The 25011-nt window shown below is 48.6% G+C and overlaps 1 protein-coding gene across 9 annotated transcripts in view; it reads left to right on the top strand.

The window, feature by feature from the left end:
- The first annotated feature begins 7771 nt into the window (after positions 1–7771).
- Positions 7772–25011, top strand: part of MACROH2A1 (macroH2A.1 histone) — an 80312-nt gene continuing 63072 nt past the window's right edge. For 2 of the 9 annotated variants that reach the window (XM_019924457.3, XM_033853196.2), the window contains exons 1-2: positions 7773–7941; positions 17962–18166. In XM_019924457.3, coding sequence (XP_019780016.1) covers positions 17995–18166 — 172 coding nt within the window. In that variant the 5' untranslated portion in view covers positions 7773–7941; positions 17962–17994. Of the gene's footprint in view, positions 7942–17961; positions 18167–25011 lie in introns of all 9 variants that reach the window. The other 7 variants (XM_073802546.1, XM_073802548.1, XM_073802547.1 and 4 more) reach the window with 7 other exon arrangements.

Below are 25011 nucleotides of genomic sequence, written 5' to 3'. Positions count from 1 at the left end.
TTTGTTTTGTTTTTCATGTTTTTAATGTAGTCAAGAGAGAAGTATTATAATAACCTTTTCAGATAATTGTGAATATTGTTCTCTGATTCTACACCCAAACTCATTAAGTGGTAGTTTCCTAACGGTTAGTAGTTATGTAGAATATTAAAACATATCACTGGACTTTTCATACTCTGTGACATTAAATCCATTGGTTTTTCTTTCACTTTGAATGAATTTTTTTTTAACCAATGCATGATGTTATAACATCATGCATTTGGAAAATATAAGTTCACTAAGTTATACTATCTTATATATTACTAAGATATTTAAGATCTTTCTAAATGTTGACAGATTTTTATTATATAACATCAAAAAATTATATTAGTTAATACCGTCACCAATATCATCAGAAAAGTTTTTAAGTTTTGGGAAGCTGTCAACTGTCAAGCTCATGGTGGCAGACACAGGCTTTCAAAAATTTTTAAAATCTGGCCATTAAAGACACTTTTAATTCTTAAGTGAAACTGTGTGTTTGTTGAAGAATTCCATAACTGCTAAGTTTGAGGCCACTGCCTTGATTTATGCTAAGACACAGTTTTTTACCCACCAGTGCTTTTGTAATATCAGTGCAAATGTCAATACAGTGAGAAAGGCAAATAAGGCCCTACTATTAATTATGAATGTAGTCTCAACCCACAGACCCCAGTAAAGAGTCTCAGGGACCCTGAAATTGTCCCTTTGAGCACCACTGCTCTACAGGTAGCCTAATCCTTTAAACCATATTTTCAATCCAGCTCTAACCTCAGGGGGGAAAATATTTAAATCTAGAGATGCCTCTAGGCCTGGAAAAAGGTAATGTAGCCCTGATGGTTTTCCTTGGTCCCTTTGTTGTTCCCAATTAAGGGTAAATATTCATCTGTACTTCTCTTAGAGAAGGGCATTAACTGCTTAACAAAGACAGGAGGGGGTGGGGATAATTGAAAAAAAGGGAAGGAGTCAGACGTTACCGCCAATTACAGATCAAAGAGAGAGAACTTACCTCTGCAGTAATGAAGTAAGGAAGAAAGGCTCCAGTGGAAGAGACTAGACGGTGGTGCATCTGTTCCATGGAAAAGACCACATCTGTTTGCTTTTGGGGGGCAGAGGACGGTGGGGGGAGGTTTATTTCTTTCCTGGGATTCCTCCACTCCCTTGAGCACTCACATTCACTTCTCTTTGCTTGAGTGTGTTGATGAAAAGCTTAGGAACTAACTAGAGACCCACTCCCTGCCCTTCCACAAATAAGGTCAAGCTAAACCGGGGAAATGGTGACACCCCACCGTTTGACTCTCAGATCATCAAAGGTCTTGGAGAACAGTCAGGGTGGGGCCAGGAGGTGCTGGGGAAATGCACGAATGCTCGATCCCACCCATTGCCTGCCCTGTCCCAAGATCTTTGGAGGGCCATTTGGCTACCTGTGTTAAAGCTTGTAAACTATGGCTCTTTGATCCAGCAGTTCCGCTTCTAAGAACTTATCCTCAACAGTCAGATGTGCACAAAGATGCATCTCTAAGGACATTCATCAGGTCTTTCTAATAGAGTGGGAAATTGCCTGAAAGAAAAACAGTAACAACAACAATAACCAATAATAATTGGTTAACTAAACAATGGTACAGCCCAGGATGTTTGGGACGGTGGTTCCCAAAATGGGGTCTGCAGATCCCTGAAGGTCACTGAGACCCCAGACTTTTCATGATAATGCTCAGACATTATTTAGCTTTTTCACTGTCTTGGTCTTTGCACCAATGGTGCAAAAACAATCGTGGGTACAACTGCTGGTGACAGCACATATCAGCAATGACACCAAACTTTACTAATCATCATTTTATCATTTATTGCCAAGCACTCGCAGAAAAAAAACCCCAACAGTTTCACTTAAGAATGTCCTTGATGAAGCAGTAAAAATCACTAATTTTATTGTTCTTATTGATTAACGGATTTTATTGATCTTGACCCCTCAGGACACATTTTACATTTTAAAATGTTGTCTGCGACCACCTGGGAAGTATGTGTGACGTACTTCTGCTATATAACAAACTAGGATGGTTGCCTTGAGAAAAAGCATTTGTGTGACTGAGTTGTGGGCTAAACTAGCTGCTTTTCTCATGAAACACCATTTTTATTTGAAATGACCATGACGGACAGCAGGGCTACATTAATATTTTCATGGGCTCCAGGCACTTTTGCTTTTTTGGGCCCCTTCCTCTATAAAAAGATATAAAAATGATATTTTATGACTATGTTAGTATAAAGACAAATATATTAATGTTATATTTAAAAATATTTTATTTGATCTAAAAGAAGTAACCTTCATTTTCTTCTTCTGATTTTAAAGAAGTTGAAACATTTTTATGGGCCCATAAAGTCATGTGGGCCTGGGCTCTGTTCCTAATGGAGAAGGTGGGCCTGACAGACAGACGAACTGTGGTTGTTCAGACTTGGGTGTGTGCAAGGCTGAATCCTCCATGAGGCATAGTTGTAATATATCATGTTAATATATTTGTCTTTACACCAGTGCCGGGGTTTTTTGTTTGTTTTTGTTTCTGTTTTTAAATGGAGGAAGGGAGCCCAAGAAGGTAAAGATGCCTAAGGCCCAGGAAAGTCATAATGCAGCCCTGTGTATATGGTGGACATTTTCTTGAAAATGAATAAAATGAACTTGTCACTTCAAGAAAGGTAGTTGTGACATTATGTTGCCAATGGTAAATTTGAACTTACAAGGAAAAATTACAATATTGGGAAATTTGTATCTGCCACCATGAGCTTGAAATCTTCTCAGTACTTAAAAACCTTCTGTTGATATCAGCGGTGATATTAAGGAATGTGATCTGATTGTACCATGAAAGGAGTTGGCATTTGGAAGACTGGGAGATCTGTATAACTCAGTGAACCACTGTTTTCCAAATGACCAATGAGTGATGACACCAAATCGTGCATGGCTTAAAGGTCCATCAAAATAATGGATAAAAAAATAAGAGACTATTAAGGAAATCAGCCCTTTGCCTTTGGTGTGAGTTACAAATCATGTTTTCCTAGCTTATCATTTCTACTTGGACTTGATTTATGGTGGTTTTTTTTTAATGCAGACTTTTAATTTATTTTATTTATTTTTTAACATCTTTATTGGCGTATAATTGCTTTACAATGTTTGTTAGTTTCTGCTGTATAACAAAGAGAATCAGCTATATGTGTACATAGATCCCCATATCCCCTCCCTATCCCACTCCTCTAGGTGGTCACAAAGCACCGAGCTGATCTCCCTGTGCTATGCAGCTGCTTCCCACTAGCTATCTATTTTACATTTGGTAGTGTATATATGTAAATGCTACCCTCTCACTTCGTCCCAGCTTACCCTTCCCCCTCCCCGTGTCAAGTCCATTCTCTACATCTGCGTCTTTATTCCTGTCCTAATGCAGACTTTTTAAATGTAAAATAAAATTTAAGAATTCTGCTCATTCCCCCCCAAATAAGATAGATTAATAAATCCATTCAAAATAATAAAAAAGTAGATTAATGGATTTTTATGTTACCAAATTCAAAAATGTATCCATTGGTTTCAGATTCTACATTGCTATTAACCTTTAAGAAACTACTACTTTTTGGGTTTTGGTATGGTATCAAAGAAGAACATCCAAAATTATCTGAAAAGGATATTAAAATCTTCTATCTTTTCCCAAACACATATCTGTTTTTTTTTTTTAACGTAGGCTGGATTTTTTTATACTTAAAACAATAGATAGCAACAACCAAATACAGGAGACATGAGAATCTAGCTATCTTCTGTTAAACCAGACATTAAAGAAATGTGCAAAGTTGCAAGGCAATGACACTCTTCTCACTAAATTTTGTTTGTTTGGAGAATATAGTTATTTTTTATACAAATACATTATTTATATTAATGTGTAACTTGTTTACATATTAACATTTAAAAAATGAATAAATTGGTATTTAAGATCTTTCTGTTTTAATTTCTAATAGAACAAATACTGACAGATATACCCCACATAAACAAGAGCTCTTTGCAGTCCTCAATAATTTAAGATAAAGGCGTTTTGAATTCAAATAGTTTGAGAACTGCTGTTGTAGAATACCTGGTTAAATGTTCATAAAGGACCATTAAGTTTAAAAAGCAGGTGACAAGCCCTAAATAGGAACCCAAATAGGAACCCAAATACATTTACTATTAGGTAGATATGGATACAAGGGCTGAAAGGGAATCAGTGGTTCTCTCCCAGTGGTATACTTAGGGTGATTTTTTTTTTGAGCATTTTTATTTTCCAAGTTTTACATAGTAAGCATGCATTTATTTTGCAATTGGAGGAAAAAAAAAGCTGGTGGAACCCTCTGAGCCAGATTAGGGGAGAGTGCATGTCACTGAAGTGGAAGAACAGAGCACACAAGTTAGAGGGGAAGAGAAAGGGTGGTGGAGCCTTTTGGAGAGAGGGCATCTTGAACTGCTCCCAGGGACAATATTCCTACTGAGTTCTATGAGCATGGCACACTGTGGCGGGGGGGTGGGGAGTGTGAGGGGGGATGGCACTAAGACCAGCTCTTGGAGGGGTATAGACTCTAACCCAAGGACAACAGTGCATGACTCAGTGGGGACAAAAAGACCCATTCTGAATGGCCGGGGAGGATGCCGAGGATAGATGCTGGGCGCAGAGGAAACCAAGCCCCTAGAAGGGCTCTCTTCAGGACTGAGCCATGAGAACTCAGGTCCCAGATGAACTTGGATTTGAACTCCAGCGCCAGCCTACCTGCTCTGTGATCTCCAGCATATTTCTTAGCTTTCCGAATCTATAGTGTCTTCATCTGTAAACTGGGGATAGAGATGTCCCAGAAATAGTGTGCCTGCTAGGGCTGATGTGAAATGAAAATGATACATGTGATTTGACACATAGTGAGTGTGCAATAAGATGGAAAGAAAAAACAGCCTTGTAGGCATGACCCACTTCCATGTCACCAGGGAAATCAATTTAGTCAGAAACCAAAGCTGGGGTGGAGGTGAGTGAATTACTTCTTGGCGCCCTAGGGTTGCAGATTGGGATCTCTTAGACAATCATGCTCTGTGTCTGGTCTTAGCCATCACTAAGGACCTGGGGAAGAGGAAGCCTCAGGTCTGTAAACAGCCAGACACCAGCAGGCTGCAGGCATCTCCTCCTCTCCACACATGCCTGGCCTTCCCTACAGCCCAGCTGCTCTCTCTTGTTAAGTTTCTAGGAGTACTGCTTATGTTTCGGACCAGAGTCTGGGCAGTGTGGCAACGCACCTAGAGGGGTTTTCTCCTGGAAGGAGCCTGGTCCACAGCAGGTGCTCAGCAAGTATTTGTTGAGTGAATTATTGAAGTCTGGCATCCTCCCTACTTGCTGTGGCCTACAGAAGCCTCACCTGGTGGCTGGCCCCTGCAGAACTGAGGGACCACCCTAAAGAGCGGGGAAGGACAGAGCAACTGGGGTGGGGGGTGATCTCTGTCCCTTTCCAGACACCTCTCTGCAGCTTCCCTGGGGGAGTCCTCACACATCCTTAATGCTTTTGTTTTTGGACCCAAAGAACTATCATTTCTCCAGTTTCACCTCCTGTAATTTTCCCCTTCACTCATTCCACTTCAGCCTCACACTCACTCTTCCTTTCTTAAAAATTGAGATATTATTGACATATAACATTGTGTGAGTTTAAGGTGTACAACCTGTTGATTTGATATATTTATATATTGCCATATGACTACCACCTTAGCGCTAGTTAACACCTCTATCATGTCAAACGTTATCTTTTTTAATGGTAAGAACACACTCACTATACCTTGATGATTTCAGAGACTCTTCTGCCTCAGGGTCTTTGCATTTGCCCTCCTGCTGCTTGGAATACTCTTCCCCCAGATATCCACTTGGCTTGCTCCCTCGATTCATTCACGTCTTTGCTTAAATGTCACCTTCTCAGGGAGGCCTTCTCTAAAGTTTGAAACTGCGCCCCAACTCATACCTCCTATCCCCCTTCCTTGCTTTGTTACTGAGCCCAAGCTCGTACTCCTTGCTGCACGACAGGCCAATAAATCAAGAGACGAGTTGTTGGGCCAAGGAATAATGACTTTATTCAGAAAGCCAGCAAGCCAAGAAGATAGTGGACTTGTGCCCCAAAAAACCATCTTGCCTGAGTCAGAATTCAGGCTTCTTTTATACTAAAAGGGGAAGGAGTAAAGCCAAACATTTGCTGGTTCTGGTCAGCCTCTGGAGGGGATGTGTTAATTTCTTCCTCCCTGCAGTCATTCACAGGTGGGCCTGGTAAGGATGGTTCCTGTGAGCTAACCAAAGGTATTTTAGCTTCATGCTCATTACCTGGGAGGCAGGGTTCGCAGAGATGGGCCATTATATGTAATTTAAGCTTATAGGAAACACCCTTTTAGTGATTAACTTGTAGTAGGATACAAAATTTCTTCCCTATTACAGCTTTATTTTCCTCTATAGCATTTACACCATCTGGCACATCATCTCTTTTGCCTATAACCTTTCTTTCCCTACTACACGGCAAACTTCAGGAGGTCAGGGATTTTTGCCTGTTCTGTTCACTGCTTCATCTTCATCACCCAAATTGGTGCATGGCACAAAGTATGACCACAGTAGTTAATTGAATTAATGGATATGTGAATGGCATGTATTGGACACTGCTCTGCAAACTTTTAAAGCCTAGTGTAAAGCATCATGGTGAGGGGAGGAGGTTACCACCAGCTGCTACAGGGGCAGCCCGAGGGAAGGGAGGGGTCTTCAGTGACTCATAACCTCCCGTCACCAACTCCAGCAGCCACAGAACAACTCTGCGGAGGGTACGTATTGTTATCTAAAGTTGGTCCACAGCTGGGTGCCGAGGTGGCTTCCCCCTCCACACTTTGGTGGAGGGAGAGGAGAGAAGGAGAGGAAAGGTCCCTATTTAAGTCCTTGGGATGGGTCACTAACGCCTTCAGGCCAAAAACCAATTTAGGAATACAAGATAAGTTTTGCATCGGCCCCTCTTTCTGCTTGTCTGCAGTTAAAAAAAAAATGTGTGTGATGATAAAGAATCACTGTTTATATTAGTAAATCTCAACTTGGGTCCAAGAGTGAACATTTGCTGAATCGAAGTAAACGCCTTCCATGCAACAGAGCAGATCCAGACTTCTAGGGGTCACTATGAAGAACCCCAGGGGTGCGCAGTAGATGGTCGTGGGGAAGACCAGGTTTGATGGGGGCTTGTGTCTAAAGACAGCGGGAGGTTCTGAAGTGCGCGGGAGGTTTGCATTCGTTGGGGAGGGAAAAGTGCTTGCTGGTAACAGCAGTCGTGCCTCCCTCCCTGCGTTAATGGGAAGGCTTCTAGGGATGGGCAGCAAAAGCCCCCCTCAGTAGGCGCTCAGTAAGTGTCACTCGAGACGCACAGGCTGGGACGCGCGCTGGAGAAGTGCCTCTGCCGGGGTCCCGACCCTTTCCCAGGACTTAGCTCAGGGCGAGTCCCCGGCTCGGGCGGGACCCAGCGTTCGGTGTCCTGGCGAGCTGACCGAGGGCTGAGGGCCAGAGCCAGGACCGCGCTGCGGCCAGGGGACTGACCCACCGACGTCCAGGCAATACAGCGCGGAGGGTGCCCCGCGCGCGCAGCCGCGGGCTTAGGGTCAAGGCCGGGGCGCCCGGGTGGAGCGGGAGGGGTGGCCGGACGCGCGGGGACGGGATGGGATGTGACGAGCGGCGCGCTGTGCATTGTGGGAATCCCGGGGCCGCGGCTAGTGGTTCCAGTTCACTCAGCAGCGGAGCCGGGCGGAGGGGGCGAGCGCGGGGCGCGCGGGCGGGAAGCGAGGAGGCGGGCGGGCCAGCCAGGAGCGCGGAGAAGAAAAGGCGCGAGCGGCCGAGAGGGCACAGGCCAGACACCTTGCTGCTGCCGCCGCCGCCGCCAAGCCGCCCCGTAAGTGCCGCACGGGCCCCCTCGCCGCGCGCCCCGTCCCCGCCGCCCGGGTCCGGCCGCCTCGCTCTTCCGGCCGAGGGTGCCTGGGAGCCTCCGGGCCTGGCGTGTACCGGGCGGCGCACGGCCGCGCTCGGGCCGCCGGCCTCAGCGCGGCCCACGCCGGGGCCTCGCGCATGCACGGCGCCCTCCCAGGCCCTGACCCGGCCGCGCGGGAGTCCCTCTGGTTTTGTTCAAAAAGCAAACCCGGAAGCCAACTTCTCTTAGAACCGCGTCCTTCTGCCTGCGCCTGGGCGCTTTTGTGGGCAGGAGACAGCCCTGGCCCGTTCCCCGGCGACCCTTCCCGGGGCGGGCGGGCTGGACTCGAGGCTGCGGGAGGCGGCGGGGAGCTGGCCGGTCGGCCTGGGCCTGGACGCCCGGGAGCTGTTGTGCGCGGAGTTGTACTTGGTGAGGCGCCCGTCCGCCGGCGAGTTGCCGGCCCCGGCACAATAAGTGGGGCCCGAGTCCCAGGTGGCCGTGGTGTAGGCGTCTGGCTGGTATCTGCTGTGAGGGTGGGGTGGGGGGTTGGGGGATACTTGCGGGACTGCAACCAGGCAGGGGCGGGGAGGGGTTTGTTCAGGGACTGCCTGGAGAGGGGCCACGGGAACCCCCGCAGCTTTCGCTCGTCTTCTGACCGGCCTTTTGTTTGCTTTGTGGTTGGGAGGTTTTTTTTAAAGGTAACTCCGGAAGGCTGGAAGGCTGTAGGTTCCTCGGGTGGAGAAGGCCGGGAGGGAAGAGACTCGCTGGGGGTGGGGTGGAGTGAGGAGGTGAGTGTGCAGGATGCTGTTGGCCATGCCACCTGACAACAGGTGTGCGGAATGGCGCGCCCCACCTCCACTCCTGCAGAGATCACAGATCACTCAAGGATCTTGTCAGTAGATTGCTTGGAAGTTTCTTTTAGACAAGATGTTAGAGAAAAATATTCCTGAGTTTGAAAGTAAGAGACTTATGTATTGATACAAACAGCTGAGACAAGCCTTAAATTCAATAATTAAAATTACCACGAAGTCCTTGTAAGACTTTAATGATCCAAGAAACAGCATATAAGAATAGACAGTTAGAGGGGCACTTCTGCTAGCTTCTCTCTTCTACCCTTGTGGTTTGAGGTTTTATCATTAAAGAGGGGGGAAAGTGCTTTGTTACAAGACTTCCTGCTCTAGGGACTCAGGGAATTTTGAACAGTTTTAGGTTTGAGTGGGAGACTCTAGTTGTGAATTAGATGGAATCCATGGCCACGTTTCGGTTACTAGTCTGCTTTCAGAGGAGTTATTAGCTCTGAAATGGACACCTTATGCCTGCAACTGGAATTAATACCCATTGTACACAACTAACCAAAGCTGGGCAGTAGCATCTCAGTCTTGTACAAGAGACTACCCGATGAGGATAAATGTGTTTTTCAACCTGTTTTTCTTTCTTTCTTTTTTTAAATCCTCAAGACTTTAAATTTTTCTTTACTCTAGTTTTAGGAGGAGAGTGGGAAATCTTTCCACTTTGTTATTGTTTTAATCTCTTACCATTGTTAATGCTGATCCCTAGATAAAGGCGTTTAGTAGGAGGGAAGGGGTTGAAGTATGTGAAAATTGTCTGAGGCAGGGAGGGCCTTTAGAATGAGGAAGGGATGGCTCACATTTTATTAAACGTTAAGAGTTGTCTGGAACATCACACATGACACTCTACACAACTATAAGTCACTGGCTTGGTCTATACCAAATGGGCCAGGGTCAGGGAGGGGTACGTCTCAATCTAACATTTCTTCTGGTCCTCCAGGCAGCAGATCTCTGGAAGATCCCTCATCCCTTCCTTCCAAGAGAGACTTGGACTACATACATGTATTCTCAGACCTGCCTTTAATAGCTTCAGCGTTAATGCTGCCCCAAGCCATTTAAAGGAGCTTTATTTAAATAAACAGAAGCATAAACTGAAAACCCAACCTGGCAAAACCCAACAAGAATCTATATGTGGTGTTCATCAGAATTTCAGCAGCCTCTAGCTCTCATTTGAGTGTGCCTTTGGGTTTATGTCAGCTTTTTCAGAGCCCCATTCTTGGCACATGGACTAGGAAGGGGCAGGGCTCAGTGGGGCCCATACCTGTCTTATGGGTCCTTCCCAAGTTCTGTAGGTTTAGAAATACATTGGGCCCCACCCCAGCTCTTATGAGTGAGCCCAAGTGCGTCAGCTCTTCATTCCAAAGAGTTGTATAGCTTGTTAACTTGGATCAGGCCTTCCAGATCAGTGTCTTGCAGCTTTCGGTAAATATTTCTTGAGAATCATTTTCTTGAGGGTCAGGCACTAGGGACAGAACCTGATCAAGAAATGTCCAGTATTGCCATGTCCCCCCACCTCCCAGGAGGGGAGGGGGCTGGAGGTTGAATCAGTCACCAGTGGCCAGTAATTTGGTCAGTCGTGCCTCCTATGTAATGAAGCCTCCATAAAACCTCCAAAGGACAGGGTTCAGAGAACATCCAGGTTGGTGAACAAGTGGAGGTTTGGAGAGAGTGGCACACTTGGAGAGGGCATGGACGCGCCATGCCCTTCCCCAGACCTTGCCCTATGTATCTCTTCCATCAGGCTGTTCCAAGTTTAATAAACTGGTAATCTAGTAAAGAAGGAAAAAAAAAGAGATGCCCAATTCTTATCCTTGGGAAGCTGATATGAGGAGGAGAAGGCAGGCAAGCAGCCATTGCAGGGTCAGTACAGGAGGCCACAGTAGATCCCATAGCAGCTCCCAGACAGTAGCCTATTCAGGAGCAAGCCCTTACCAGGCACGGAAAGGCCAAGTAAGAGTTGGCTGGGCAAAGGAGGGCAGGTGGGGACAAGCGTTTGAGACCTGCCCCACATGTGCAGAGTCTGAGAACAATGAGAACAGAGGTCGTATGGGGGAACTGCCAGAGTGCTCAAGATGGCTGGATTCTAGAGGGGAGTCAGGTGAAGCCAGAGGGCCAAACAGACCAAATCACAGAGGATCCTGATCAGAAACACACGGAAGGATTTAAACTTCTTCCTAAGAGCAGTCACAAGCCTTTGAAGGCTCTGAGTAGGAGGAAGATGTGGTCAGATGTCCTTTTTTGGGAATGCTTCATCAGTTCAGCAAATATTGAATAGCTTCTAGATGCCAAGCCTCACCAGGGTCTTGCCCTACTGAAGCTCACATTTTCCTCTGAGGGCCTTCCATTGGAGTGATACTCTCTGAGTTTCGCACAACCTTTAAAAGGGAGAGGAGGTTTGAAGGAAAATGTCCTTATGAAGCAGGCAGACAGTGGCTTACTGTTGTTGAAGAATAGTGCTGGTTCCTTTAGTGTCACTCAGGAAGCACATCATGGAGTGGGTTTGCAGAGGTGAGATTTTAATTCCAGACTAGCTTCCTGCTAACTGTACCTGCTTGTAGTGAGTAACACTTGTGTTCAGCTTTTGTTTTTTTCCCGCCATTAAAGACCTAACACATGAGGAGAGTAGTATCTGCTGGAACAAAATGTGTGGTTTAGGGTTTACTTACTGTCTCAATTTATCCTTCTCTCCTTGTTTGCAGTCCCTTGGTTCACTGAGGGTGGACTGTAAGTTCTTTAATCATCCGCCTCATTTTATGGTTTAGTGTTTTATGAATGGAGAGAGATGTTTTTCCTGATTGGCCAGAGTACCAGACCAAGTCTCTGTTCTGAGCCAATCAGAGTGCAGCTTGTGAACCCCTGCTCTGTGAGTGATAGTTATGTAGTATATCCACATGCCTCTGGGGACATGACAGCAACAACACCGTTAATCATTTGGTACGATAGGAGTAAACGGAAGAGAATGCAGTAAACAGGATTAGTGTCCTGCGCTTCAGAATTAAGTGTCTCAGGTTTGCCTTTGTGATTGGAGTTGATGGGAAGGTGACAAATGCATGTGGACACGTGGGCATTTATCCAGCTGCAGGGAATGGATGGGGCAGTCCTCGCTCTGTAACAGCGACTTGAGCGCTGATAGCTCAGATTGCTCCATCCTCAGGTGCTGGAGATAGGGCTGTCTGACTCGCAGCCCCCCAGCCGTTCTAATCAATATTTTGCTCAAGATCAATATGCACACATTCATTGCTTAGAAAATAAAAGACTTCACCATTGACCATTCCAATGGTTTTGTGAGCGTCCTGATTATTTAAGTTTTCTATGCTGCATCTTTTACAGAGGTCAGTGTCTTACAGATATGAGGAAGGTCAGTACTTTCCTCTGGTCTGTGTTACGGTGCCCATCTTATGGCAAGAAGAGAGACTGCTGGAGCCATAGGATGGTCAGGGAGTCAGAAGGCCTCTGCAGGCTCCAGCCTCAGCCATCGGGGAAATTGCAGTGTTCCCTTCCTGGGAATCCCCAAGGTAGCTCCACAAGCTCCCTGAATTTTGAGGGTCTGGGCTCCCACACGAATGGTCCCAAAGAAGGTCCCGGACTGGTGTCTCACTTGCCACATCTCTGAGTCCTGTGGCCTTTGGAAATGCTGCCCTCATTTTGGTCAGGAGAACCCCATCCACTGTAACTAATCAGTCCCAACCCAGCCAGCATTTGAGGGCCTCTCAGGAACGTGGCTGGGTGGTAGGTTCTTAGAGATACAGTGGTGAGCAGAGCAGCCTGGTGCATGCGGTCAAGACAGACAAGGAAATAGGCAGTGGTGATACAGTGTAACAAGTGCTAAGAGTGGGATAGTTGGCTTTAGAATGTTTATGTAAGTTGGATCCCGAGTGGCAATCATGTTGGAGGGAGGGGCTGGAAACTGCACTTGCCAAGCACTTTATATAAGACTGAGAAAAGCAGTTGAACATATTTCCGTGGTGGCTGAGGTGCATTATAAGGAGTTTTTCGCTGGGCTCAGGGGCCACCTCAGGAGTGTCTACTGAGGAAACTGAGAGCGATTCAGCCTGGTGGAGCCCTCATTGCTGGAAACAGGGAGAGATGAGCTGGAGGTCAGCAGGACCTTGCGTGTAAAGCTAGAGTCTGGGCGTGGGGCTGCTCCACACTAGACTGGGACTGGAGGCCACACGGCACAGCCACTGCAGGAATGGGTCTCCATCGCCAGAGGACATGTTGGGACCACTAGGTAGGATTGCCCCAGACTGAGGGCTGGAGAGAGTGTTCCAGACTGAGCGAGTGGCATGTGCCGAAGGGTGGAAGTGGGAATGAAGGTGGTTTGCAGGGTGCCCTGTTGGTGAGGAATAGAACGGTGTGGTAGGGTGGCCGTTTCCCCTCCTGAACTCTGTTGCCCCTCCTCCTTGTTTTCGTGTCCATTTTATTCATGGAATCCTCACAGCCAGGCTTCTCATTTGTCCTGTGCTTTGAGGACAGATCACGTTGTCGCGGTCTCATCTCGATCGCTGGGGGGCTTGTCATCAAAGACCTGCTTCTCACCCGAGCCTGGCTCTTCCCTCTACAGCCCCCTCCACCAGTGTGTCTCTGTGTGAACTTTGGGTTTCTGCAAACACGGTTCATGTCTATTGTGAATGATTGATTGTTGGAGGAGTTGCAGAGATAAAGACCACAGAGATCCCTTCAGGACCAACCACAGAATTTTCGTTTCCTGGCCTGATAACAGTCAAAAAGACCGCCAAGCTAATGTTCAGTAACGAACAAATGCCAGGGTTGCCTGAAGACCTATCACTGTCTTCAAAGCCTGTGGGGCCCTCTACAGGGCTGAGGGCTTCTGGTTTGCTAACAGGGTGCCCCCCTGGTGGACGAGTCCAGGAAGGAAGGACACAGCTTTGTTAGTTCGATAAGGTATTATTGCTGTTTCTCCTGTGGGCAAGCTCAGTGCCCCGAAGAGAAGGTGAATGCAGAAGAAGCCACTTGCTCCATGACGTAGGACTGTCCGTCTCTCAGAAAAGGCTAGACACAGGACATGGGTCAAAGTAGGCTTTGACTGGTCGCTCAGACCCTGGTTTCAAAACGGGTCAGCTTTCAAGTTGGTTTGTCAGGTTACAGAGACTGGCTGTTTCCTCTTTTCTTCGAGCACATAGCTGGAGGCCATTTCCCAATCTCTTGCAATTAGGTGTGGCCACGTGACCACATTCTGGTCGGTGGATCACAGTCGGGGTGATGTGCCCCACTTCCAGGCCTGGCCTCTGAAAGCCCCCATGTGTTGTCCTCCATGGCCCTTTCCCTCCGGTAGTAAACCCTGAATTGTGCATTGAAGGGTGGGAGGAGTCTGGATCCACAAATCATCCTGCAGAGAAGCACCAGCCAGTCATGGAAGCCACTTTGGACTTTCCACAAGTGAGAAGTAAGCTGGGGGCGTTTATTTGTTTCAGCAGCTAACCTAGGACGCATAGCCTTTCAGTGGTGGGGCTGTGACTTGAATCAGGTCAGTCTGACTTTGGAATTCGAGTTATTAACCACAGTGCTCAACAGCCACTTCTGTCACAGCCACTCTCTCCCCCCACGTTGGTGCCTGGCCACAGCTGCCCCGCATCCCATAGACCTCTGGAGAGCAGGACGGACCCAGCGTGTTCGTTGATTGGTTGATCTGGAGATTGCACGTCAGTTTCCAAATGACGTTTTAAAAACCACCACAGTTACTGGATGTCATGAGGCTGCATGGCTCAGTCAGAATTCTTTCAGAGCTGTGCCTGCAGCTTGGGGATTTATAGTTAGAAGTGCAGGAAGCACATGAGGAGGGGAGAGGAACGGAATCCCTTCAGGACAGGCCCCTTGGGGAGGGGATGAAAACTCGGGCTGCTCTATCAGAGAGGAGCCTGACTCCAAATAAGACGTGAAGATGTCCTATCAGCAGAGTGGCAGTGATGTTTAAGATCTTTCCTGGGACCTGGGGAGCTACAGATGAGTTGACTACAGCACCTGGCATGGAGTAGCTCCGGGTTGAGTCGAGCTGGGGAGGCAGGCACACAGATATGTGCCGGGGTATGTTCTGTGGGAACACAGAGCAGTGAGCAATTCCATGGTCAGGACCGAGGAGAGGGGTTGTGTGAGCATCAGTTCAGCAGGTTGGCAAGAGAGCAAAGGGTGTTTCAGGCAGGGGAAGCAGCGTGTATAAAAACATTCTGGACACAGCTTCACAGGTCAGGAATTCAGGGGCAGCCTGGGACATCAGCCTGGGCAGGGGTGGCAGGAAGCAGTGCTGCAGAAGTAGTTGAAGGATGCTGTTTGTGGCTGGCTCAGGGTGATGGGGAACCAGCAAAGTGGGCAGAGATCCTCTGGTGTCCATGGAGAGAGACTGGTGCTGGGGAGAACAGGTGAGAAATAGTGGGAGCTGAACCAAGGCAGGGAGGGCGAAGAGAAGGGAAGAGGCTTGAGAAGTTAGGGAAGCCTCCGTGGAACCTCACTAATGACTGGGAGCTGTGGTGGTGGGCAGAGAAACAGGGACAGGGTGACTCCCGCCTGGCAGCTTGATGCATGGTTTTGCCACTGCTGGGGCTGAGAAACCCAGGAGTTCACCTGCCTGTGTGACTTAACAAGTGGACCCTGCCGCAGGCAGTTAGAACAGAGCTCTGGGGCTCAGCAAACAGGTGTGCACTGGGTTAGGGACCTGGGAGTCACCAGCATGTCGACTAAGACTCTTGACTCAAGTCAGAGGGAAACCCCAGGAGCCTTACTTTTGAAGAATAAGCGTGTCTAGGACCCATCAGATCCCTCAATGGTAGTGCCTCCTCTCTGGGACAGGAGATTGTCCCATTCCCACAAAGGCAGCCCCAAACATACCCAGACAGGTCCGCCTGTAGACAGAGCTGGAGTCTGTGCTCCAATAAGAACAGGCTTCTCCTTCTGGAAGGGGGGAAGCATTCAGATGTAAAAGCTGTTAGGCCAAAGGAATGGGGTTGGTCTGTGAAACACATTTGCATTAAAGCAGAAGACTGCTAGGAGCCCAGTTACAGCTTTTCCCTGCGAACACACATGCACACACGTGTACACATACCATTTCCTGCTCAGAGTGAGCATGGGCACCTGTTTGCAGGGAATGTTTTAAAATAGAGCTCATTACAGAAGAAATGGAGCCAACTAATTGTTTCAGAAAAACCAGACCCTTCTGGGACTCTCTTTAGCGCTCAGTGAACAGTTAAGACTTGGTGCCCCCCTTGACAGGGTGAAATAGAGGGTTCTCATTACAGAGGCCTTGAGCCCCCTTAATTCTGGTGAGCCAGTCAGCACAGCTGCCCCAGAGTGTCCAGGAATTCTGCTCTCTACTGTTTTGGCCATCTCTCTGTCAGGCATGTGATCTGAGATGATCTTGGGGGTCATACTGATGTTAGGTATAGACCATGCATATCTTGAATGTAGGGTCGGGTGTCAGAGTAACAGGGACTCGTAACTTTGTGGCTTCCATGGTCATAGAGATATGGGCTGTGGCAGCTGGCGGGGCCCACACACCGTGGAGCCTGACCTCAGTTTACGAGAAGATGAGAGACCTGCCCATTTTATTCAGTGGTCTGAGCATCAGTGACTTCGAGGGAAGGCATGTCTGACGCCCCAGAACAGGCTGAGGGCTCTGCATAGCCCCTCTCCCAGCACCCTGCACTGGCCTTTCACAGTTACCATTTAAATGATTGTCGGGTTATTTATTGTTTCTCTTCCCCACCAGCTCTGGGAGAACAGGAACCACATCAGTCTCGTGCACTGCTGTCTCCATTCCCCAGCATAATTCCTGAAGTGAATGCATGAATGACTTGAATGCTCTTAGTGAACATTTGTGACCTTACTGTGTGGTGCTACACTAGGTATACAGTTGGGGGCAGCCGTCTGAGACCTTGCAGTGTGATGGGAGAGACGGCGGGGTGGGGCGGGGCCGTGTGCACGTCAGTGCTGTGGTGTGAAGCACATAGGAGCCCAGAGGATGGAGCACTCAGGGAGGGGTTGGCAGAGGGCAGAAAAGAAGCATGAAGGGTAAAGGAGGTCCTGGCTAACAGGCACAGCCACGGTGGAGGAGGGCATTTGGGGACACTACCTGTGTTTGCGTTTAGACCTAAGGAAGCACAGGTAAAACTAGATGGGGGTGCCAGGCCTAGATTTCTAGGGCGTTTCGTGACAGTCCAGGGGTCCTGATTTTATCTTGGGAATTGTGGCAGCAGGGAAAGCTTTAAGACCTGGGCCATGGCGTATTCAGATTTGTGTGTACGGAGATAGCCCAGCCAGTGGAGGGCAGGTAGATTAGAGTGTGGCCTGTGGTGAGAAGACCTTTTCAGGAGATGTTTGTGATCGTTTGGTTAAGATAGTGGTGACCTGGATCCAGGCACAGTCGGGGTGGAAAAGAGAGGACTCCACAGTAGGTGTTGAAGAGGGGGGATCCTTCGGACTGAGGGGCATTTTGGATGGGGGGGGTGGGGGCCAAGGAAGGAAGAACTCTCCTCCCTCTTCTCTAAGGACAGGCCTGTCTAGCAGTCTGCAAGTGCTCAGAGGGCCTCTTAACTCCAGGGGCAGCCTGGGACATCAGCCTGGGCAGGGGTGGCAGGAAGCAGTGCTGCAGAAGTAGTTGAAGGTGCTGGCTGCCCACTGAACTCCTGTGAGCTGTTCTTGCCTCTCACAATAAAGGACCTTAAGGCAGAGGTACTGCTTTCATCAGAGAACCTAGGTATATGCCTTACATCTTCATTCTAGGGGCAGGTGACATAGTTTTCTTTTCTTTTATGAAGGCTTCAGCAAATTTATCAGCCCTGGTCTCAAGTGTATGAAAATACAATTATTAAACAAGCGTATAGATTGTAGCCAAGAAATCCCATTTTCTTTTACGTCATGTGGCATAAAGGCGAGGCACTTAAGAGCAGTCATTGTCAGAGTAACGTTTATATGGAAGTGGCCGATAAAATTGATGTCATGGTATAAAACGGGAAAAGCGAAGCCGTTCTCTTTTCCAGGGCTGAAGCGCACCGGCAGAATGCAGAAACTGGGCTTGTGGGGCTCAGCGGCTGCAGGCAGTGGCATCTGCTGGCACAACCCATTTCTTCCAGGGGCCAGAGGCATGGGGAAAGGGGAGATGCCCTGTCCCCAGTAATCCTGACCCATGTGTCTCTTGCCTCCACAGTGTGTTTACTGATCCATCTCCAGGGCCACCGCCATGTCCAGCCGGGGTGGGAAGAAGAAGTCCACCAAAACCTCCCGGTCCGCCAAGGCAGGAGTCATCTTCCCTGTGGGCCGGATGCTGCGGTACATCAAGAAAGGCCACCCCAAGTACAGGATCGGAGTGGGCGCGCCTGTGTACATGGCCGCCGTCCTGGAGTACCTGACAGGTGAGTGTGCCCAAGTCACTGCAGACACCACAGCTTTCCAAGGATTGGTAGGAGGACCTTGTTCATTTCTTTTATTTTGAAATTTTTCAAACCTACAGAAAAGTTACGAGAACAGTACAGTGAACATTTTTACCTAGATTCAACAGTTGTTAACATGTTGCCCCACTTGCTTTATCTCCCTCCACCCTGTGTATATGTGTGTGTGTGTGTGTGTGTGTGTGTGTGTGAGCGCGCGCGCGCGCGCGGGTGTGTGTTTATGGAGAGCCCAGTTTCTGGAGAGCCCAGTCCAGTTTCTGGAGACGTTTCTGGAGAGCCCAGTCCAGTTGTTTTGCAGGATGTCCTTTAATCTGGGTTGGCCTAAGGCTTGGATTTAGGTTAAATGTTTTGGTAGGAGAATTCCGTAAGGGATGTTGGGTCCTTCTCTGGCATTGTGTCAGAAGGTACCTGCTGTGGGTTTGTCCTGTCATTAGTGATCTTTGCTTTAGTCATTCGATCAAGGTGGTATCTGTGCATTTCTGCACATTCTGGATCACAATCTGTCACCCATTGGCTTTAGCATTCCTTGATGATCTTACGTGGATCTGTTATCACTATGACGGTTATAAAATAGTGATTTTTCTATTTCTGTTATTTTTCCTACATTTGTTAGTCGGCATTCTTCTGTTAAGAAAAGGTTTCCTTCTGCCCTTCCCTTCTTTTTATTTTTTGTTCTATCAATGTTGGTTCATGGATTTTTAAAATTTAGTGTGTTATACACTATCATGTCATTACTCGTTATGATGGTCACATTGTCTCAAATTTGACCTTCAAGCTGGTTTTTGTGTCCTTCTGCCCCCTCTCCATCCGTTTCTGTACATTTCCTTGCTTTGCAACATAATGAGATAGTCTCATCTCCCCCTGACCTTCCCCTGCCCTAGTCTTGGAATCAGCCATCCCTTCAGGGGCGTCCTTGGTCCTTTTCCCAGATATAATGTTATTGGTGGCTCCATGGAAACTGTGGGAGGCCAGCTGGGCAGGGATACCACCCCCCATTTTTAGTAAGGAGAAAACCAACCTCTGGGCATAAAAAAATTTGCCTAGGGTCACATATAACTAGGAAGTACTTGAGAAGGAATGCACATCCTGCTCTCCTTTTGTAATGCTTTTACCACTTTTTGCTTCCATACACCATCAGGGTAGGTGGCAGGCAGGGGCAGCTGCCTCCCTAGAGCCAGAAAGGAGAGACTCAACAAGACAGGGCGCCTCTTCCAAACGGAAGTGGTTAGGCAGTAGAAGAGCTGGGTCACTTCCTGCTATCCCAGGCCTCTCAATAAGACAACACCAAGGTTTCCCCCACAGAGAACACAGCCATGAGGGTTATAGAGTTTTTTTGTGTTCTGTTGAAAGAGTCTAGGCGAAAAAAGTAATTGGGGTTATAGTTGTGAGGCCTTTGCACATATTTGGAACTTGGACCCTCTGCTTGTCAGAGACTCGTAGGTGGCATGGCTGGTAGCATGAAGTAGGCCTAATTCTTCTCACTATGTGGATGAGGAAACAGAGCCCAGAATTTATGTGTCACATCCAGGAAAACCATGTATAACACAGGCAGTCAGCCAGGGAGACCAGGGAAGACGTCACTAGATAGGACTCGGAGAACATTTTTAAGGTCTGGCCCGGCAGTTTACATGCTGTGTGACCCAGAGAGAGTCACTTAACCTCTCTGGACCCCAATTTCCTTACAAATCAAATGGAGACAGCAGTCCCTGCTTCACCAACTCCAGGCTGCTATGAGAGGGGCTTTGTTTGAGTATAATGGGAAAGCTGACATGATGTGCAAACCCAGCCAGCTGGTGTTTCCTGGTTCCCGAATGCTATGATGCCCCCGGCACTGGAGTAACACTGGGGTGTTCATAGATACCTTCATTAGGTCAAGTACAATAGCAGGTTCATTTCTTCTGTCAAGCTTCCTCTTTTCAGTTAGCAGGGCGTGGGTGGGGGGATACCACTGCCCCATCATGTCTGAGGCAACTACTGTCCGTGCCGCACAGAAAATCTGTACGTCTTCCTTGTCTATGCCTGGCTGGCTCTGAAACTGAGTGCAGTGCTCATGAAGGCCAGGTCAGCTGGTCCGTTCTCATGGGAACGGACCTTGAGACCCTGCACCCTCCCCACCAACTGTGCCTGTCTCTGGCTGTCATAGGTGCAGTAGTGGTCCCAAAGAGGGGTGGGACAGGGCAGCCCAGCCCTAGAGCTGGCCAAGTCGCTCAAGGCAAATCCTTACTCTGGCGTTAGCCATGTTAACCCCTGTATATTAAAGAGTAATATATATTTTTAAATTTTACCAAGTGCTTCCAGCAGAGCTATTAGCTGAATCTGAGCCATTTCCTCTGCCTATACGCAGTGCTGAGTCATTATGTGACTGCTGCCCAGTGCCTGCCCCCGACTGGGTACCTGGTCTGTGTGATGGGCCTTGAGGGACGTCCTGAGCACTATACTCAATCACTGTTGGTGGTCACTTGTGTCTGGTTGCCTGATGGGACAGGAGCTGAGTTCTGGGGCCACATCCAGTGAAGCATTGCTCCATTCCACCCATCAGGACAGTGCTGCACACCCACCCTCACTGCTCTTAGGCGGTGATCTGCCCTGAGCCCCTCGGGCTGGGATGTGGGAGCACGTGGATATTGGGAAGTCCTGGGCATCTGCCTGCTCAGAACTTTGGTTTTGGTCCCTGAGAGAGAAGTAAAGGTGGACCAGCTCGCTCTCGCTCTTTGCTCTTGTTTCACTGAAGACCCTTTCCCACCCATTCCACATACTTACTGAGCACCTGCTGTGTGCCTGACCGTGCTAGGCTCTGTATGAGTGCACAGGGATGACTGGGGAAGAAATGGTCTCTGCTCTGTGGAGCTCTCACAGTCTAGTCTGGGAGACAGAACCAACCAACCCAGATGGTTACTGACTGTGCTGAGTGCTGTGGAGGCTGTAAACAGGACAGAGGGACCCAGGTGATGATGTGGCCCAGGAGGGCTTCGTTGAGGAGGAGACATCAGCTGAGACCTGGAGAAGGAGACGGTGCCAACCAGCCCTGCGAGGGCTGGGAAAGGGGCTCTGCCACCCACTCACCTGCGCACAGTGCACCTGCTGGGTGCCAGCCTCTTCCCAGAGCTGGGAGAAGCCAGGAGAGCAACGCTCATGCAGCTTAGGGCCGAGTCAAGGATGTGGCCCAGACATCATGCTCCAACACAAGGCATCTGAAGGAAGTACCACCCATTCCGCAGGTCCTCATTGAGAGCTACGGTGTGTCCGGTGCTGAGATATAAGCCAGAACAAGACCTCCCCCCAGCCCAAAGAGCTTTGTCCAGAGGCAGGTACAGGCAAGAAAAAGGCAGTGATGAGGTAGGACTGCATGTGCTGGGAGCAGGTTTCAGAAAACATTTCCTGGAGGATGCTTGTTAACCAGTTGACCAGAGCTGCCCTGCTTGTCCAGTTGTCACCTGAAGGGCCCTATGGAGGGATTGTTTTCTTCTCTTACAGGTGGCCTACACACTTGCAGGCATGGTGGTGGGGTGCCTGCCACACAATGCTCTTTTGAGATGGCTGGGCCAGGCCTCCTCCCGTGAGAAGGCCCCGGTGGAGAGATGAGGAGGGGTCTGGATGCTCAGGAGTTGCAGAGCTAGCTGCAGGGCCCACCTAGGAACAGGTAACTCTGGAGCAGGGAGCTGACGTCTCCTTGGTGGCCAGCCAGGGGCACCACTTGGGGTGCCACGATGTTCAGTAGAATCGGGTAGAGGCAGCAGAGCCAGGTGGTTAAGAGTGTGGACCTTGGTGTCAGAGCTGCCATTTCTTCGCCGTGGTCTTAGGCAGGTCACTCACATCCCCAAGCTGCAGTTTTATTATCTGTGAAATGGGGGTTACAGTCACTGTGTCATAGAGTTATTATGAGGTGGAAATGAGAGGATGCACGTGAAGTGCTTTTCTGTGCCTGCACAGTGTAGGTGCCCCAATGCTAACTGGTAGCGTAAAAGCAGAGGGAGGGGTCCCCAGTAATCCCGCTCTGGCTGCTGAGGTAACTGAGGGTTGCCCACTTCCTTTAGGGATGGCGATGGGGCTGTCACTGCCCACTCATGCGTGGTGTCCTTTCATCAGGCACCTGTAGAATATCTTGGCTGTTTCAGGCCTACTTGCTCTGGTTTATTTCAAGCTGCCATTTGACCCCTCCTCAAGCCTGAATCACCCTCAACACCAAGGTGCCCTGTTAACCAAACTCTTCTGTCTGGTATTGAAGGCCACTTCTGTCCTGAGCTCCTGGCACACTCAGGAAAACCTTGAAGGGTTTTCTGGTTAGCTAGGAGCTGAGCATACCCAGCCCTGGGCCTGTGTTAGGCCAGAGCTGAGGCCAGATCAACATTAGAGCATCTGGACAGGCAGCAGCCCGGCAGGCCAGGGGCCATCAGAGCCCAGATAGATGATCTCCTGTGGAGAGCATGTCTTCGGGGGTGAGGGACCATGCTCACTCATGGAGTACTTCGTGGGTAAGTACTCATCCTTAGGGTCTGTTCAAGGCTGGGGTGGATGTGGGAGGAGGATGTGGCCTTGCGTCTTGCTGTGAAACTTGAAGCTGGCATCTGTTTCTCCTCTTGGGTGCAGAGCCCAATCATCTGCCGAACTTAAAAGGAAAAGGCAACATCTGGAACAAGCTTGAGTCTGGCGACCAGACAGCTCCTTCTGCACACCTCTCTGTGCCTGGCAGCCCTTCTGACTCTTCCCAGAGCTCCTCCTGAGGAATGTGATGCTGTTTGCTGGTCTTCTCAGTGCCCCAGGACAGTCCATTCTCAACTCTTTGGCCCTTGACCTTCCAGCGTAGGTGATGATAGTAGCCCCACCTCTTGGGGTTGCTTTGAAGATTGATATTGCATCTTAAGAATTTAGCCAGCATTCCTACCAAACACTCAATAAATGATGGATAAAAATAAGTATTATCATGGGGAGACAGAGGTAGTTTCTTTGAGGCATCATCTTGGTCCCCATACTACTGTGGTACTTTTTTCTTAAATGATATTTAAAGGGAACTTGAATTTAGTTCAGCTCAGAAAGCCTCTTTGGAGTTTCTTCGCTCTGCTCAGTACAGCACTGCTCTGTGCTGGAAGGTATAGGAGACATGAAATAAGGAACACGTGACATGGCTTTTGCCCTAGTGGAACTTCCATCGATGTTAGGGACACACAAGCCCACAAACCAGTAGGGGAATAGGGCAGGTCTAAGGGACAAGTTAGAAGCACTGGAGTCCTACAGTGGGGGTAGCAGGGGGAATGAGAAGTGTGTGGAAGAGCAAAAAGCAACCATGCTATGATTCGATGGATGCAAAGCACTCTGGGTCAGCATTGCTCAGACTGTGTTCAGCAGAACCGAGGTGTTTGGTGAAATTTAAGAGGTAGTCCACCAAAACATAAGGCTCTATGGGTGAAATTAGGAGGTGGCTAGATTCACACTCCGTCTTTTGAGATGGGTATGTGAATACCTTTGTTGAGTTCCTGAGTAAAGGAACTGGTTTTAGTTTGGGTACCACCGAGAAACTGCTCTCTTTACTGCAGGACTTTTCAGAGCCTTTAATATACTGGTGTCCCATGAATCCCCAAGGGAGGGAACTGTGATATGTAGTGGATCCCAGACTTTTATCAGAAAGCCTTTCAAGGAACACCTGTAAACACCTTGCGCCATACCGTGTGGGGACACTTATGGGTTAGGCCCATGAGAAATGAAGAGTGCCAACTGAAGAAACAAAGCTGAAGGCCACCATGAAGGATGCATTTTGGTCTGGCTCATGACGTTGAGGCACAGAGCTTGGCTAATAGATAAGGAGACCTAGGTGTGCCTCCTCCATACAGGGCCCAACACATTAGAAGGTGCTTCAGCATTCACACAGGGAGGCTATGACTTGGGAAAGCTGTGCAGTTATTCTGCTAAGCTGAGCCACTCATGCATTGACCACTCTCCAGGGCTGTGGCAGTCACTAATATGCCAGACAAAAGTCCCTGCCCATGGGACTTACCCTGGAGGGAAGTGCCTTTGGAGGCACTCACCCAACGCCTGATGACATCTTTTTCTTTTTCTGGTCCAGAAACCCTGTTACATAGCCTGATCACACAGCTTATTGTGCCAACCTGCCTCCTAGGATGTAAGCCTGTTTGCAAAAATCAAATCTGTTCTCAGAGGATTTCTCCACAGTAAGGAGGATGGGAAGCCCTGGCTGGCAGCTCTCAAGACTGAATGTTGACACTTTGTAATAAGTGTAGACACCCCCCCCCCCCGCTTCCCCAGGGGACCACCATGAGAGTTCTGATTTGGATACCCCAGCTCTGGTCTGTTTAAATACCTACTGTTGTAGTATTATATTTCCACCTCTTATAGGATAAGGCCGTGGCTAGAATTATTTTTTCTGTCTTTTTTGGCTCTAATCTACAAAATGATGAAGATATCCAGACTTGCATATTCTTAACCCCCTACTCCTTTTCCATTTCCCCATGCCCTGTCCCTCACCATGCCCTGTGTTTCAGACCTCGGTCTTCCCTCTCCTGTTTCTCGTCAGTGACCAGGACCTCCACACTCTTCTAGCAGGCACCTGGCATCGCTCACAGCAGGCACTCCAGTCTGAAACTGCCTGCGGGTACTTCGCTAACCATGGGGAAGTTTACAGGGCCAGCTCCTGACCTGGGGAACGAACAGGGTTCACCCAGGGCACCCTTATGGCTGCTTTACAGACTGGATGAGTCCTAGCCCTTGTGCCTGACTGCGTCCTGTAGTAAAACCCCGGGGAAAAGGGATGGTTGTTAAAAATACATCTTGCTATCTGGTTTTGGCTAGTAAAGTGA

The sequence above is a fragment of the Tursiops truncatus genome, chromosome 3, assembly GCF_011762595.2.
Source record: "Tursiops truncatus isolate mTurTru1 chromosome 3, mTurTru1.mat.Y, whole genome shotgun sequence".
In the NCBI taxonomy this organism is placed as follows: domain Eukaryota; kingdom Metazoa; phylum Chordata; class Mammalia; order Artiodactyla; family Delphinidae; genus Tursiops; species Tursiops truncatus.
This window is presented reverse-complemented; position numbering and strand designations above follow the sequence as displayed.